Below are 18,152 nucleotides of genomic sequence, written 5' to 3' on the forward strand. Positions count from 1 at the left end.
TAAATGAAATACTTTTAGTATGTTACACCTGTTCCAGGAGGTCTGTGTGAAAACCTTCTGTGTGGCTATGACAACACTTTCTATCTTTGACATGCAGTGTTGTCATAGAAACAAAATTTTGGGGATCTAAATCTCTGTACAACTCAATGTGCATGTTCCATCTCACCCAGGATATGGAAAGAGATTTTGATTGACACCAAGTCCCTATGACAACACTGCACTGCCAGCACGCAAAGCGGAAAATGTTGCCATAGGAGCACAAGTAGCCTCTAACCACAATCACAGCTTTTTAAAACCCATTAAAAGGGGTTTAAAGAGGTTGTTGCACCATAACAAATTACCATCTATGTATAGGACAGGTGATACCTATACAATCGGTGGGATCCGACCACTCTGATCCTGATCGATCACAAGAACAGGGAGTTCCCTGTGTGAATGGAGCGTCAGACTTGTGCGCCACCTCGCCATTCTTCTCGACGCGAGTACTGGAGATACCCAAGTACAGCAGTTGGTTGACATGGCACTTCCACGGACATGAATGGAGTTGGAGTGTGCATGAATCACTATCACTCCATTCATATTTGGGGACACAGAACCCCTATTCTTGTGATCACTTGAGGTCCCAGTGGTCAGATCCTCGCATATCAGATAGGTTGCTATGGTGGGACAACCCTTTCAAACACAAGCAGTGCATGTACTCCCTTAGACAAAAGATTTGTTTTCCTGTTTTGATACATAGACCCCCAAAAAATCATAGCAAACAAAAAAGGCATATGTTGATAGTTAATGACAGTGAGAAGAATCAGTCTTGAAAGGCAATGGTCATGCTGATCACAATGAAACAGACTGAAGAAGGGTCACCCCTCAGGCATAGGGGTTGTTTGTAGATTTTCAGTTCTAGCAAGTATCACAATTTAAAAAATAAACCAAAATAAAATGGTTCATTTAAACTCTAAAAAAAGTAAAGCCAAAAATATTTGGCAGCTGAACTACGTCAGGACAACACCGAACCACCGGGAGATCCCTTCCTGCTTATGTTTGTTGCTTTTTGAACGGAACTCACCTCCTAAAAACAGTGAAGGCATCCATTTTCTAATGAACTAGAAACTAATCACACCAGCGAGCCATGAGGCATACAACGAGCCTCATGCCTCACAATGGCTCCGGAACTATAACTGATAGCAACAAAAATGGCTGCCTACATGCTGTTTAGAGGACGGTTTCACTTTGAAATCCCTGCTGTGGGAACACATTGTACTTGTAGTTTAAATGCTGTAGCTCTGAGCTACAATCAACACTTGACTTTACCCTCTTTCACCAATTTTTCATTGAGCTGGCATAGCTGCTTTAGGAAGCCATCATTGGGGCCAATCTCCCTTTTGTGCCGCACCGTTGCAACCGCGGTTTTTACATCCATCTTGTGACGTAGCATCAGGTAAGCTATGACCAACGTGGGCGAGCGGCTGTAGCCCTCACGGCAGTGGACAAACACGCGACCTGAAAGCAGAAGAGAACACAAGGCCTGGTGAGTAGCTTGAGTTACACATTTTTTTCACATAATTTTTATTTTATTTATTACAAAAATTTACATTGTATATTCATTATTAAAGCAATTAGGTTGTTTTTCCTCACATTTCAACAATACATATTAAAAATTGCAGGAAATGGAAATAAAATTAGAAAAAAAAGAAAAAAGCTATACAGTTGTTTTCAAAATTATTCAACCCCCACTGAAATTGAGTGTTTTGGCCAGTTTGACATTGATTTTGATCATTTCAGTCATCTTGTTTACAATTAAATCAAAGAGGCACTTGTAAGTCAGACAAATATAACATAACATTTATAATGAAATAACCACAAATGTATTTTCTGTGCTCACATCATTATCAGTTTTATTCAACCCCCAAGTGACATTCAATCTTAGTACTTAGCACAACATCCTTTTCCAGTTATAACAGCTTTTAAACGTGAAGCATAGCTTGACACAAGTGTCTTGCAGCGATCTACGGGTATCTTCGCCCATTCTTCATGGCTTAGGCTTGCGCGCTGCAACTGCTTCCTTTAAGTCCCACCAGAGGTTCTCAATCGGATTTAAGTCAGGTGACTGCGATGGCCACTTCAAAATGTTCCAGCCTTTAATCTGCAACCATGCTCTAGTGGACTTGGAGGTATGCTTGGGATCATTGTCCTGTTGAAAGGTCCAACGTCTCCCAAGCCTCAGGTTTGTGACGGACTGCATCACATTTTCATCCAATATCTCCTGGTACTGAAGAGAATTCATGGTACCTTGCACACGCTGAAGCTTCCCTGTACCTGTAGAAGCAAAACAGCCCCAAAGCATGATTGACCCCCCGCCATGCTTCACAGTAGGCAAGGTGTTCTTTTCTTCATAGGCCTTGTTCTTCCTCCTCCAAACATAGCGTTGATCCATGGGCCCAAACAGTTCTAATTTTGTTTCATCAGTCCACAGAACACTATCCCAAAACTTTTGTGGTTTGTCCACATGACTTTTGGCATACTGCAGTCGACTCTTCTTATTCTTTGGAGACAGCAAGGGGGTGCGCCTGGGAGTTCTGGCATGGAGGCCTTCATTACGCAGTGTGCGCCTTATTGTCTGAGCTGAAACTTCAGTACCCACATCTGACAAATCTTTTTTCAGTTCCTCAGCAGTCACACGGGGACTTTTCTCCACTTTGCGCTTCAGGTAGCGCACAGCAGTCGAAGTCAGCATCTTCTTTCTGCCACGACCAGGTAGCGTTTCAACAGTGCCCTTTGCCTTGAATTTGCGAATGATGCTTCCTATGGTGTCTCTTGGTATGTTTAACATCTTTGCAATCTTCTTATAGCCATTGCCCTTCCTGTGAAGAGAAATCACCTCTTCTCTTGTCTTCCTGGACCATTCTCTTGACTTCTCCATGTTTGTAAACACACCAGTAAATGTCTAGAAGGAGCTGAGTATCACAGTCCTTTTAAATCTGCCTAATTGGTGCTTATTATGCTTGATTGCTGCTCCTTGACATCCACAGGTGTTTTCAATACCTGGGATCGAAAACATTTGAATGAACCTCTGTTCTTAAGAGTGGTAGTCTTTAAGGGGTTGAATAATTGTGTCAATGAAGAAATCACAAAAAAAACATTTAATACTGTATTACAAAAACAATTGATGTCATTTTAGTTGCATTTGGTTCTTTAAAAAGTCCTTTTAAGATTTCATTCTGAACACAATTACAAATGTACACTAAATTCCCTAAAACCCTTTACAGCATTGGGGGTTGAATAATTTGGAACACAACTGTATATGGAGTTTGCGGACTGCAAAATACTTGTGGTCGTGTGCATTAGGCCTTACTGAACTTTCCATCCTCTCAGCTGCTGTGCTACTCTGTGAACCCGTTGGTGACTTCAGTTCACCAGGAAGCAGAAATTGCAGCGGCATCAGGGAGGTTGGAAATCTCCTTCCCACACGGCGCTGCCACCAATGATTCCGTATATATAAGCCACAGATCGTACTGTGTAAACGCGATCTGTTGCCTGGAAATGAGTCAGAATGGGGAAGAGCAATTACATTAGCGAACTTTCCTTCCTATACTCTGGAGGAGATCGCTGCATGTAAATGCAGAAGTCTCCTCCGCGAGCGATCAGCAGATTCTCGGGAAGGAACGGTTCCTTCCCGACAATCTGTTTGTACAAAGGGGCCTTGAGGGAATCACAGTAGAACCACCATTAGCCAAGGCTGTCTAGTGCTGTCAATCAGGGGAGGGGGGGGGGGATACTGAGCATTGAGGGACGTAGCTGTAGCAATGCTCTAAGAGCCATGCCGGCCCCTCGGTGCTCTAACTGCCTAATTTGCGTAAGTATAAATGTCCACATATCTCTGCCTGAAAAGAAAAGAAAGTTATCATTTTAGTCAGGATGATCAACCCTACCAGGCAATATGCCTGGTTTAATAGAGTTGATCATGCTGACAGAGACTCTTGAACGGCCAGGATACAAAACAAAGTATTGCCATAGGGACACAAGTAGCCTGGGGTTTCTGGCACATTTTCAAGAGTTTTTTTTGCCTAACACATGTTAAAGTAGGTTTTAGTAAAGTATATCCTATTAGCAATAATGTTTAACATCTCTCAAAACTGAAGCTCAATTTAGAGCTATCTACAGGCACTTGACTGAACCTTACCTTATTTAGTATGTTTTTTGCAAATTGCGCATCCGCAAAACACAGATACCGGCTGTGTGCGTTTCGCTTTTTGCGTAACGCACACAGCCAGCCCTATATTAGCAATGCCTATTCTTGTCTGCGGACAAGAATAGGACATGCTCTATCTTTTTTGCGAGGCCGCAGAACAGAAGTACAAATGCGTTGTGCTGTCCGCATGTTTTCAGGACCCATAGAAATGAATGCGTCTGCATCCGTTCCACAAAATTGCGGAATGGATACGGACCCATAAATACGGTCGTGTAGATCAGTGGCCCCCAACCTTTTTTTTGCACCAAGGACCAGTTTCATGCAAGACAATTTTCCCAGGGACCGGGTCTGGTGTGTGTGGGGGGGGTGGGCGGGGCTTTTTGAGGTTCAAAAACTTGGTGTGCTGGGCTGGGCACCTATGAAGAGAAGGATTAATAATAATACACCATTTTGATATTGAAACACTTGATGTGCGATTAATATAATACACCATTTTGAGGGTCAAACACTTTGTGCTGGGCACCTGTGAAAAAAGAGGCAGAGCAGGCAGAGGGAGAGACTGAGGCCAGCAGCAGCCATTTTAATCAGATTAGAGCCAAAACTGCAGAATGGCTGTACTCTGACTAAAATGGCTGCTCCTGGCCTCAGTGAGCCTCTCTGCTGCTCTGAGTGCCTCTCACTCACATCCCACTACCCTGTCCTGCTGCCCCTCAACATTCAGTAAAATTTACTATTGATGGAGCTTTGGCTGCTGCTAGTCCTCCTCCTTGCTGCTTTCTTAGTTACCACAATGACACTTCTAATCTGCAACCACCCACAGCTGTGCTGGCACTGAGAAGACTGGGGGCGGGCACATTGGCGCTGGTGGGGATAAAGCACTGCAGCTTAGGCTTCTGTGCTGGAGGAGGCCGGAGCTGCCTGAAGTGAGTGACTGAGTCACGGAGCCCTCCTCTCCTCTCTTCCACCGCGGCGCTGATGGGGGCGGGACCAACTGAAGCACTGATGCTGCAGATATGTTATTTGCTATTACTGTGGCGCAATCGCGACGTCGGCGATGGGCCCTTTTGCCGCGGCCCGGCAAACAATCCTCCAGGGCCCGTTCTGGGCCGCAGCCCGGCTGATGGGGACCGCTGGTGTAGATGACAAACGGTTTGCACTGGGTTAGAAACAGGCAGACATGCAGCTGGCCCTCCCATGGGCTGAGAAAAGCAGCTTCAGCTTTCAGAGTAAACTAGACTGCAAAAAGACTCAGAAGAGTGCACGTGATATAAAATCTTTGGCGATTACGTGCCCAAGGCTCTATTCACATGGCAGGGACATATATATTAAATCGATGCCTCTGACAGATGCCACAGAGTGGCAATAAAAAAGTATACATGTAACGCACTCTATACTTTTTTTCACTGGATACTAGGGATCGACCGATATTGATTTTTTAGGGCCGATACCGATAATTTGTCAACTTTCAGGCCGATAGCCGATAATTTATACCGATATTCTGGGTATTTTTATTTTTGAGGAAAAAAAAAATTTCCTACACAAATCTGCTGAAAATTAATGTTTATTGTTAACGTGTATTATTATTTTATTTTTTTTGTAAATCTTTTTAATTTATACTTAATATTTTTGTGTTTTTTTTTTTTACTAACTTTTAGCCCCCTTAGGGACTAGAACCCTTGTCCCATTCACCCTGATAGATCTCTATCAGAGTGAATAGGATCTTGCACTCTCCCTGCTGCCCTGTGCACACAGCAAAATGGAGCTGACTATGGCAGCCAGGGCTTCAATAGCGTCCTGGCTGCCATGGTAACCGATCGGAGCCCCAGGCTTACACTGCTGGGGCTCCGATCGGAGGAGCAGGGGAGAGGGGATCCTGTGGCCACTGCCACCAATGATTAGAACTGGGGGGGGGGGGGCGCACTGCGCCACCAATGTTTTTACTATTGGGATGGGGGTGGGGGGCGCACTGCGCCACCAATGACTAATACTAGGGGGCTTGAGGGGGGGGGGCGCACTGCGCCACCAATGTTTTTACTATTGGGATGGGGGTGGGGGGCGCACTGCGCCACCAATGATTAATACTAGAGGGCTTGAGGGGGGGGGGGGGGCGCACTGCGCCACCAATGAAGATACCTCTCTTTCACATACAGGAGGCGGGAGCTGGCTGCAGAATCACATAGCCGGCTCCCGACCTCTATGAGCGGTAGCTGCGATCCGCGGCACCTAAGAGGTTAACTACCGCGGACCGCAGCTGCCGTTCATAGAGGTCGGGAGCCGGCTATGTGATTCTGCAGCCAGCTCCCGCCTCCTGTATTTGAATTAATGAAAGACTCATCTTCATTGGTGGCGCAGCGGCCACAGCCCCTCCCCTCCTCTTGTCTTCCGTCCTGTCATTGGAGGCAGCGGCAGCAGCATCACAGGGGGAGGAGACACTGCTTCCTTCTCCCCTGTGCTGCGGAGGGAACACAGAACGCGCTGAGAGCAACGCGTTCTGTGTTCCCAATACGTTATCGGTATATCGGCAAAATAGATGCCGATACCGATAACGTTCAAAATCCTCAATATCGGCCGATAATATCGGCCAAACCGATAATCGGTCGATCCCTACTGGATACCACTGTATGCAATAGGGTAGTCTACTGCGATATTCTATATAGTCTTTTTCTTGGTGTACTAATGTCTACTGGCCAGAGGCCAAAAGAACATTCTTTTGGGTTCTGTCAGGCAAATGTAACCTTAATGGACAGAGTATATCGGGAATCTTCATTATGAACAATCCCTCTGCAATCTATCCAGATCCAGAGGAATCTGGATAGATTGGAGGCTTGGGCAGATAAGTGGCAGATGAGGTTTAACACTGACAAATGTAAGGTTATACACATGGGAAGGAATAATGCAAGTCACCCGTACATACTAAATGGTAAAACACTCGGTAACACTGACATGGAAAAGGATCTACGAATTTTAATAAACAGCAAACTAAGCTGCAAAAAACAGTGTCAGGCAGCTGCTGCCAAGGCCAATGAGATAATGAGTTGCATCAAAGGGACATAGATGCCTGTGATGAGAACATATTCCCTCTACTTTACAAATCGCTAGTCAGACCACACATGGAGTACTGTGTACAGTTCTGGGCTCCAGTGAACAAGGCAGACATAGCAGAGCTGGAGAGGGTCCAGAGGAGGGCTACTAAAGTAATAACTGGAATGGGGCAACTACAGTACCCTGAAAGATTATCAAAATTAGGGTTATTCACGTTAGAAAAAAGACGACTGAGGGGAGATCTAATAACTATATATAAATATATCAGGGGTCAGTACAGAGATCTATCCCATCATCTATTTATCCCCAGGACTGTGACTGTGACGAGGGGACATCCTCTGCGTCTGGAGGAAAGAAGGTTTGTACACAAACATAGAAAAGGATTCTTTACGGTAAGAGCAGTGAGACTATGGAACTCTCTGCCTGAGGAGGTGGTGATGGTGAGTACAATAAAGGAATTCCAGAGGGGCCTGCATGTATTTCTGGAGCTTAATATTACAGGCTATAGCTATTAGAGAGGGATCGTTGATCCAGGGAGATATTCTGATTGCCTGATTGGAGTCGGGAAGGAATTTTTTATTCCCGTAAAGTGAGGAAAATTGGCTTCTACCTCAAAGGTTTTTTTTGCCTTCCTCTGGATCAACTTGCAGGATGACAGGCCGAACTGGATGGACAAATGTCTTTTTTCGGCCTTATGTCCTATGTTACTACTATGTTACTATGTTATATACCAAGTACTGCTCAGTAGGGATCTAACTAGGGTTGTCACGATACCAACATTTTGATTCGATTTCGATACCATAAAAAAGTATTGCGATACTCGACACCAAAAAAATGAAACACCGAAAAAAGCGTGCATTACGCATTTTATGGAACGTCCGGCTTATAATCGAACAGTGCTATCTTATTTTTTGGGGGGACAAGGTGACAAAAAAATTGTGAATCGGGCATTTTATTTTATTTTTTCTGTTAGTGTTCATCGCATAGGAATTTTTAAAAATATTTTAATAGTTTGGACTTTTCAGACACGGCGATATGTAATATGTTTTTTTATTTATTGTTTATATATTTTAAATGTAAAATTGGGAAAGGGGGTGATTTTGGCCACCAATGAAAGTAACTAACGTTTAATACAGATACAGGAGGCGGGTGCCAGCAGCAGAATCACATACCCGGCACCCGACCTCTATGACAGGGAGCTGCCATCAGCGGCAGTTAACCCCTCAGGGACAAAACTGAACTGAACAGAACGGAATTCTCCAAAATGCATTCCGTTCCGTTTAGTTGTGTTCTCATACCGGACAGCAAACTGCAACATGTTGTAGTTTGCTTTCCGTCCTGGGATGCGGATGCAAGACGGATCCGGCATTACCCCAATGCAAGTCAATGGGGACTAATCCGTTTTCTCTGTCACAATCGAAAACGGATCCATCCTCCATTGACTTTCAATGGAGTTCATGATGGATCCATCTTGGCAATGTTAAAAATAATACAACCGGATCCGTTCATAAAGGATGCAGACGGTTGTATTATCAGTAACGGAAGCGTTTTTGCTGAACCCTGCCGGATCCAGTAAAAACGCTAGTGTGAAAGTAGCCTTAAACGGTATATACACATGAAATAAATGCATGATACACGTGATGAATTGTAATCTATAATACGTTTTATTTCATCCATGTGGTATGTCATAAGAAATTCTCTGCCTAGGTTGTGCCCCTAAGTTACCCCATATGGTTCATTCACCAATATTGTGGTCGGTAAATACAAGAAATGTTTGACTGATGAAGCAAATATCTTGATGTTGAAATAAAAAAACTCAGCGAGATGTGCATTTCAATAAACTGATCTGGCAAGTCATAACTTGTCTCGCTATCAGAAAATGAATCCGCACTCCGGAGTCAGATCGCAGACCGAAAACATAGCTGTGATGTGGCCGCCGCTCGCAGAGAGTAAATGGATCTGTCAAGTCGGGAATTTAATCATTGCTGTTGTTTACACTTTGCAGAGGAGAAAACACAAGTTCAGAAAAAAAACATAGGACGTCAAAATTTCGGCAATGAAGATGGCAGTGTGTGGTCGCCTCTGCAGCTGACTTGTGCGTTTGATGTAATGTTGCCATTTTGTTAATGTTTATTTAATGTGCCGATTACGTTTGCGAGGCCCAGAATAGCGCTCACGGTGACATTTGGCGAGTCCATAAACAATGACTGAACTAGTTGCTGTCACGGAGAACACGCACAGCAGAAAGATGGAATTAATTATTCTACTGGGTAAATCACTTGCTGGGATCATTAGTTCATATCATAAAGCAATTGCCTTCTGATTTACTGCACGGTATTCTGGGAAAAAGGACAAGGAGGCAAGAGGCATGCAGCCCAAAGTATATTCTGCACCTATCTCTCTGCTCAGGGCTTCTCAAACTTTTAAACTCAGGGCTCACCAGCCAATCTATGGTGATGCCATGGCCTCACCAGCGGCACCTATATTACCGCACCTCCACAGCAGCGCCGAACACACACCACAATGCAGCACCCACATTATGTCTAGCAATGCCAACCAAAATAGATTCAGTAGGAGGACATGCACATTGCTATCAAGAATGAACACCAGGGGGCACTATCATAAGTAAAGGGTATATCTCGCCAACAACGCCTTCAAGCGATCGCTTGCCCCCATACAGAGGAGATGATTGCTGCCTTTAAATGCGGCTCACATAAGTGGGCAATGATCAGGAATAAACAGTTCGTCCCCAATCATTGCCCTGTGTATCAGCCTATGTAAATTGTCCCAAAGGCCAAAAGGCTTTGCTCTCTCTCCTATACATCTGTCATTAGTTCAACTGGCTAGCTGTCCCTATTCTATATCCGTACGAATAACATAATATCTAATGCTAAACCGCTCCTGTACAAAGTAAGAGCACTGATGTGAGTGCACATCTTTAGAATGCCTTATAAGCTCTGTTCATATTGCTACCAAAGCCTCTAAGGTGATGGGTGTCTGAGCTGTAGTCCCTCACCTGCAATTTTTGGATAGCTATGTTTGCTGGTCACTTTGCTAACTGTAACGCTGTGGCCTTTAAGAATATCTGTAGTTTTTGTCTTTGAAGTCTCTCTGGAGTAGTGGTCTCACATATGAGTTGGTTCTCTGGTCCCTAAGGCCCTAGCAGCAGGAGCAATCAGACGTGCCTCCTCACAGTCCTAGCTAACACCTCTCTCCCCTTGTAGGAAATAGGACCAGCCCACTACTACCAAAAGGGGAGGAATGGAGTGGTTAGCCCCATTCCTGATGCCAATCAATACCTCACCTACTGGTGTACAATGCAAACATTTAAATAACACCACAAACCAAACATTTGCAGAAAAACCCTGTCCTAGGGTACTCCACAAACTGCAGTCCCTGCTAGTCTTGCCATCAACCTGATGGATACCAGACAGAACTTAGACAGAACTCATTGTAAGAAAATGTGGCCATTCGAAAGTCACAATGCAGATGTGAAGAGACTTAATGGTGAAGCCAGTTATATGTGCGGTACATACTTGCAGAGGTCACAGTAACACCTGTACAGGCAATTTCACTCTTTAGAAAAAAGTCTCATGCGTATTTCTACTTACGAGACATTCTTTGGTCCAGAAGGCTGTATCAGCACAGCCTTTGTAGTCTGTTCACTCCTGCACCATTAATCTTTGCGTGGGGGCAGTAACTGAACAGACCTCACAGTCTGTGCTCATACAGAGCTCTGGATCACAGCGGGAGACCACCATTGACTCCCACTGTAATCGCCGGCATAGGTGATGACTTCAACGCTATCCGCTGAACTCCCTAGATGCTGAGATCAATAGCAACTGTTGCATCTAGGCAGTTAGAGGGATAGGGCTCCCAGAGAACGCAATCGCAGGGTGCTGATGTGAGCCATGGCAGCCAGGGGCCTAACAAAAGCTCCAGGCCTGACATGACTGAATGTCTATTAGACTGCAGCAGACACAGCCTAAACTGGAAGAGTGATAGGTTATAACTAGGGATGAGCGAACCCGAACTGTATAGACACGGACCCGAACCCGAACATTTTCGTAAAAGTCCGGGTTCGGTGTTCGGCGCTTTCTTGGCGCTTTTTGAAAGGCTGCAAAGCAGCCAATCAACAAGCGTCATACTACTTGCCCCAAGAGGCCATCACAGCCTTGCCTACTATTGGCATGGCTGTGATTGGCCAGTGAAGCATGTGACCCAGCCTCTATATAAGCTTGGGTCACGTAGCGCTGCACGTCACTCTGCTGATTCAAGCATAGGGAGAGGTTGCAGCTGCGACGTTAGGGCGAGATTAGGCAGATTAACTCCTCCAAAAGACTTCATTCTGTGATCGATCTGCAGCTGTGGATCATTGAAGTGATAATATCGACTTGCTCACTTTTTTGAGGCTGCCCAGAGCGTTTTTTGATCACTTTTTTTCTGGGGTGATCGGCGGCCATTTTGTGACTTGTGGTGCGCCAGCACAAGCTATCACCAAGTGTATTTAACCATCAATAGTGTGGTTATTTTGTGCTATATCCTACATCAGCTGCAGGCTGAGCCTGTATCACCGAAGTGCATTTAACCATCAACAGTGTGGTTATTTTTTTGCCATATACTACATCAGGGGCAAGTTGAACCTGTCACCCAGCGCCTAAAAAATAGACCTGACATCTCTATTCAACCAAATCTGTACTGTTTTAGCTGGTCAAGTTATTTGTAGTGACCGTAAAAGCACACTTTTTGTTCTGGGTTGAAAAACTATTCCCAAATTTGCCATTCTCAAAATAACTAGTTTCTGGTATATGAGGCCTACTTGAAATCTATCCCAGAAAGGATATCTTACATTGAAGGCGCTGATAGTGTCATTCAGAAAAAACCTAAGACACACGCTACCGTGCAGATAGAAGTCTGATTCTGTGATTAAACCTATACCTGTCACACAGCGCAAAAAAAAACAGGCCTGACATTTCTATTCAACCAAATCTGTACTGTTTTATCTGGTCAAGTTATTTGTAGTGACCGTAAAAGCACATTTTTTGTTCTGGGTTGAAAAACTATTCCCAAATTTGCCATTCTCAAAATAGTGGTGAACGGGAACAATGAGGAAAACATCTAATAAGGGACGCGGACGCGGACATGGTCGTGGTGGTGTTAGTGGACCCTCTGGTGCTGGGAGAGGACGTGGCCGTTCTGCCACAGCCACACGTCCTAGTGAACCAACTACCTCAGGTCCCAGTAGCCAGCAGAATTTACAGCGATATTTGGTGGGGCCCAATGGCGTTCTAAGGATGGTAAGGCCTGAGCAGGTACAGGCATTAGTCAATTGGGTGGCCGACAGTGGATCCAGCACGTTCACATTATCTCCCACCCAGTCTTCTGCAGAAAGCGCACAGATGGCGCATGAAAACCAAGCCCATCGGTCTGTCACATCACCCCCATGCATATCAGGGAAACTGTCTGAGCCTCAAGTTATGCAGCAGTCTCTTATGCTGTTTGAAGACTCTGCTGCCAGTGTTTCCCAAGGGCATCCACCTAGCCCTTCCCCAGGGGTGGAAGAGATAGAATGCACTAACGCACAACCACTTATTTTTCCTGATGATGAGGACATGGGAATACCACCTCAGCACGTCTCTGATGATGACGAAACACAGGTGCCAACTGCTGCGTCTTTCTGCAGTGTGCAGACTGAACAGGAGGTCAGGGATCAAGACTGGGTGGAAGACGATGCAGGGGACGATGAGGTCCTAGACCCCACATGGAATGAAGGTCGTGCCACTGACTTTCACAGTTCGGAGGAAGAGGCAGTGGTGAGACTGAGCCAACAGCGTAGCAAAAGAGGGAGCAGTGGGCAAAATCAGAACACCCGCCGCCAAGAGACTCCGCCTGCTACTGACCGCCGCCATCTGGGACCGAGCACCCCAAAGGCAGCTTTAAGGAGTTCCCTGGCATGGCACTTCTTCAAACAATGTGCTGACGACAAGACCCGAGTGGTTTGCACGCTGTGCCATCAGAGCCTGAAGCGAGGCATTAACGTTCTGAACCTTAGCACAACCTGCATGACCAGGCACCTGCATGCAAAGCATGAACTGCAGTGGAGTAAACACCTTAAAAACAAGGAAGTCACTCAGGCTCCCCCTGCTACCTCTTCTGCTGCTGCCGCCTCGGCCTCTTCTGCTGCTGCCGCCGCCTCGGCCTCTTCTGCTGCTGCTGCCGCCGCCGCCTCGGCCTCTTCCTCTGCCTCTGGAGGAACGTTGGAACCTGCCGCCCAGCAAACATGGGATGTACCACCAACACCACCACCTGCGTCACCAAGCATCTCAACCATGTCACACGGCAGCGTTCAGCTCTCCATCTCACAAACATTTGAGAGAAAGCGTAAATTCCCACCTAGCCACCCTCGATCCCTGGCCCTGAATGCCAGCATTTCTAAACTACTGGCCTATGAAATGCTGTCATTTAGGCTGGTGGACACACACAGCTTCAAACAGCTCATGTCACTTGCTGTCCCACAGTATGTTGTTCCCAGCCGCCACTACTTCTCCAAGAGAGCCGTGCCTTCCCTGCACAAACAAGTGTCCGATAAAATCAAGTGTGCACTGCGCAACGCCATCTGTGGCAAGGTCCACCTAACCACAGATATGTGGACCAGTAAGCACGGGCAGGGACGCTATATCTCCCTAACTGCACACTGGGTAAATGTAGTGGCGGCTGGGCCCCAGGCGGAGAGCTGTTTGGCGCACGTCCTTCCGCCGCCAAGGATCGCAGGGCAACATTCTTTGCCTCCTGTCTCCTCCTCCTCCTCCTCAGCTTCCTCCTCCTCTTCTTCCACCTGCTCATCCAGTCAGCCACACACCTTCACCACCAACTTCAGCACAGCCCGGGGTAAACGTCAGCAGGCCATTCTGAAACTCATATGTTTGGGGGACAGGCCCCACACCGCACAGGAGTTGTGGCGGGGTATAGAACAACAGACCGACGAGTGGTTGCTGCCGGTGAGCCTCAAGCCCGGCCTGGTGGTGTGCGATAATGGGCGAAATCTCGTTGCAGCTCTGGGACTAGCCGGTTTGACGCACATCCCTTGCCTGGCGCATGTGCTGAATTTGGTGGTGCAAAGGTTCATTCGCAACTACCCCGACATGTCAGAGCTGCTGCATAAAGTGCGGGCCGTCTGTTCGCGCTTCCGGCGTTCACACCCTGCCGCTGCTCGCCTGTCTGTGCTACAGCGTAACTTCGGCCTTCCCGCTCACCGCCTCATATGCGACGTACCCACCAGGTGGAACTCCACCTTGCATATGCTGGACAGACTGTGCGAGCAGCAGCAGGCCATAGTGGAGTTTCAGCTGCAGCACGCACGGGTCAGTCGCACTGCGGATCAGACACACTTCACCACCAATGACTGGGCCTCTATGCGAGACCTGTGTGCCCTGTTGCGTTGTTTCGAGTACTCCACCAACATGGCCAGTGGCGATGACGCCGTTATCAGCGTTACAATACCACTTCTATGTCTCCTTGAGAAAACACTTAGGGCGATGATGGAAGAGGAGGTGGCCCAAGAGGAAGAGGAGGAAGAGGGGTCATTTTTAGCACTTTCAGGCCAGTCTCTTCGAAGTGACTCAGAGGGAGGTTTTTTGCAACACCAAAGGCTAGGGATCGACCGATTATCGGTTTGGCCGATATTATCGGCCGATATTGAGGATTTTGAACGTTATCGGTATCGGTATCAATTTTGCCGATATACCGATAACGTATGGGGAACACAGAACGCGCTGCTGACAGCGCTCTCTGTGTTCCCTCCGCAGCACAGGGGAGAAGGAAGCAGTGTCTCCTCCCCCTGTGCTGCTGCTGCCGCCGCCGCCAATGAGGGGAGAGAAGATAAGAGGAGGGGAGGGGCTGTGGCCACCGCTCCACCAATGAAGAGAAGTCTTTCATTAATTCATATACAAGAGGCGGGAGCTGGCTGCAGAATCACATAGCCGGCTCCCGACCTCTATGAGCAATAGCTGCGGTCCGCGGTAGTTAACTCCTCAGGTGCCGCGGATCGCAGCTACCGCTGATAGAGGTCGGGAGCCGGCTATGTGATTCTGCAGCCAGCTCCCGCCTCCTGTATATGAATGATCGAGAGACTTATCTTCATTGGTGGCGCAGTGCGCCCCCCCCAAGCCCCCCAGTATTAATCATTGGTGGCGCAGTGCGCCCCCCACCCCCATCCCAATCCCGGCCAATAGTAAAAACATTGGTGGCGCAGTGCCCCCCCCCCCCCCCACCCAGTATTAATCATTGGTGGCAGTGGCCACAGGATCCCCTCTCTCCTGCTCCTCCGATCGGAGCCCCAGCTGTGTAAGCCTGGGGCTCCGATCGGTTACCATGGCAGCCAGGACGCTATTGAAGCCCTGGCTGCCATGTTCAGCTCCATGCTGCTGTGTGCACTATGCACAGAGCAGCAGGGACAGTGTGAGCTCCTATTCACCCTGATAGAGATCTATCAGGGTGAATAGGACAAAGGTTCTAGTCCCTAAGGGGGTTAAAAGTTAGTAAAAAAAAAAACACTAAAATATTAAGTATAAATGAAAAAGATTTATAAAAAAAAAAATACACATTAACAATAAACAAAAAAAATACACATTAACAATAAACATAATAATTTTCAGCAGATTTGTGTAGGAATTTTTTTTTTTTCTCAAAAATGAAAATTCCCAGAATATCGGTATAAATTATCGGCTATCGGCCTGAAAGTTCACAAATTATCGGTATCGGCCCTAAAAAATCAATATCGGTCGATCCCTACCAAAGGCCAGGTACAAATGTGGCCAGACAGGGCCCACTACTGGAGGACGAGGAGGACGAGGATGAGGAGGAGGTGGAGGAGGATGAGGATGAAGCATGTTCACAGCGGGGTGGCACCCAAAGCAGCTCGGGCCCATCACTGGTGTGTGTCTGGGGGGAAACACAGGACGATGACGATACGCCTCCCACAGAGGACAGCTTGTCCTTACCTCTGGGCAGCCTGGCACACATGAGCGACTACATGCTGCAGTGCCTGCGCAACGACAGCAGAGTTGCCCACATTTTAACGTGTGCGGACTACTGGGTTGCCACCCTGCTGGATCCCCGGTACAAAGACAATGTGCCCACCTTACTTCCTACACTGGAGCGTGATAGGAAGATGCGCGAGTACAAGCGCACGTTGGTAGACGCGCTACTGAGAGCATTCCCAAATGTCACAGGGGAACCAGTGGAAGCCCAAGGCGAAGGCAGAGGAGGAGCAAGAGGTCGCCAACGCAGCTGTGTCACGGCCAGCTCCTCTGAGGGCAGGGTTAGCATGGCAGAGATGTGGAAAAGTTTTGTCACCACGCCAGAGCTAACTGCACCACCACCTGATACGGAACGTGTTAGCAGGAGGCAACATTTCACTAACATGGTGGAACAGTACCTGTGCACACCCCTCCACGTACTGACTGATGGTTCGGCCCCATTCAACTTCTGGGTCTCCAAATTGTCCACGTGGCCAGAGCTAGCCTTTTATGCCTTGGAGGTGCTGGCCTGCCCGGCGGCCAGCATTTTGTCTGAACGTGTATTCAGCACGGCAGGGGGCGTCATTACAGACAAACGCAGCCGCCTGTCTACAGCCAATGTGGACAAGCTGACGTTCATAAAAATGAACCAGGCATGGATCCCACAGGACCTGTCCATCCCTTGTGCAGATTAGATATTAACTACCTCCCCTTAACAATATATTATTCTACTCCAGGGCACTTTCTAATTCAATACTATTTTTAATTTAATTTTACCATTATATTGCGGGGCAACCCAAAGTTGAATGAACCTCTCCTCTGTCTGGGTGCCGGGGCCTAAATGTGTGACAGTGGCCTGTTCCAGTGGTGGGTGACGTGAAGCCTGATTCTCTGCTATGACATGAAGACAAATTCTGTGCTGACATAAGGCCAGATTCTCTGTTACGGGACCTCTCTCCTCTGCCTGGGTGCCTGGGCCTAAATATGTGACAGTGGCCTGTTCCAGTGGTGGGTGACGTGAAGCCTGATTCTCTGCTATGACATGAAGACAGATTCTGTGCTGACATAAGGCCAGATTCTCTGTTACGGGACCTCTCTCCTCTGCCTGGGTGCCTGGGCCTAAATATGTGACAGTGGCCTGTTCCAGTGGTGGGTGACGTGAAGCCTGATTCTCTGCTATGACATGAAGACAGATTCTGCGCTGACATAAGGCCAGATTCTCTGTTACAGGACCTCTCTCCTCTGCCTGGGTGCCTGGGCCTAAATGTGTGACAGTGGCCTGTTCCAGTGGTGGGTGACGTGAAGCCTGATTCTCTGCTATGACATGAAGACAGATTCTGCGCTGACATAAGGCCAGATTCTCTGTTACGGGACCTCTCTCCTCTGCCTGGGCCTAAATATGTGACAGTGGCCTGTTCCAGTGGTGGGTGACGTGAAGCCTGATTCTCTGCTATGACATGAAGACAGATTCTGTGCTGACATAAGGCCAGATTCTCTGTTACGGGACCTCTCTCCTCTGCCTGGGTGCCTGGGCCTAAATATGTGACAGTGGCCTGTTCCAGTGGTGGGTGACGTGAAGCCTGACTCTCTGCTATGACATGAAGACAGATTCTGCGCTGACATAAGGCCAGATTCTCTGTTACGGGACCTCTCTCCTCTGCCTGGGTGCCTGGGCCTAAATATGTGACAGTGGCCTGTTCCAGTGGTGGGTGACGTGAAGCCTGATTCTCTGCTATGACATGAAGACAGATTCTGCGCTGACATAAGGCCAGATTCTCTGTTACGGGACCTCTCTCCTCTGCCTGGGTGCCTGGGCCTAAATATGTGACAGTGGCCTGTTCCAGTGGTGGGTGACGTGAAGCCTGATTCTCTGCTATGACATGAAGACAGATTCTGCGCTGACATAA

At 47.4% G+C, this 18,152-nt stretch overlaps 1 protein-coding gene across 1 annotated transcript in view; it reads right to left on the reverse strand.

The window, feature by feature from the left end:
- Positions 1-265: 265 nt before the first annotated feature.
- The window catches only part of DUSP3 (dual specificity phosphatase 3), a 134,504-nt gene continuing 116,617 nt past the window's right edge, over positions 266-18,152 (reverse strand). The window contains exon 3 of the mRNA XM_040435962.1: positions 266-1,497. Within this exon, the coding sequence (XP_040291896.1) occupies positions 1,292-1,497 (206 nt within the window). The 3' untranslated portion in view covers positions 266-1,291. The remainder of the gene's footprint in view (positions 1,498-18,152) is intronic.

The sequence above is a fragment of the Bufo bufo genome, chromosome 6 (genome assembly GCF_905171765.1).
Source record: "Bufo bufo chromosome 6, aBufBuf1.1, whole genome shotgun sequence".
NCBI lineage: Eukaryota > Metazoa > Chordata > Amphibia > Anura > Bufonidae > Bufo > Bufo bufo.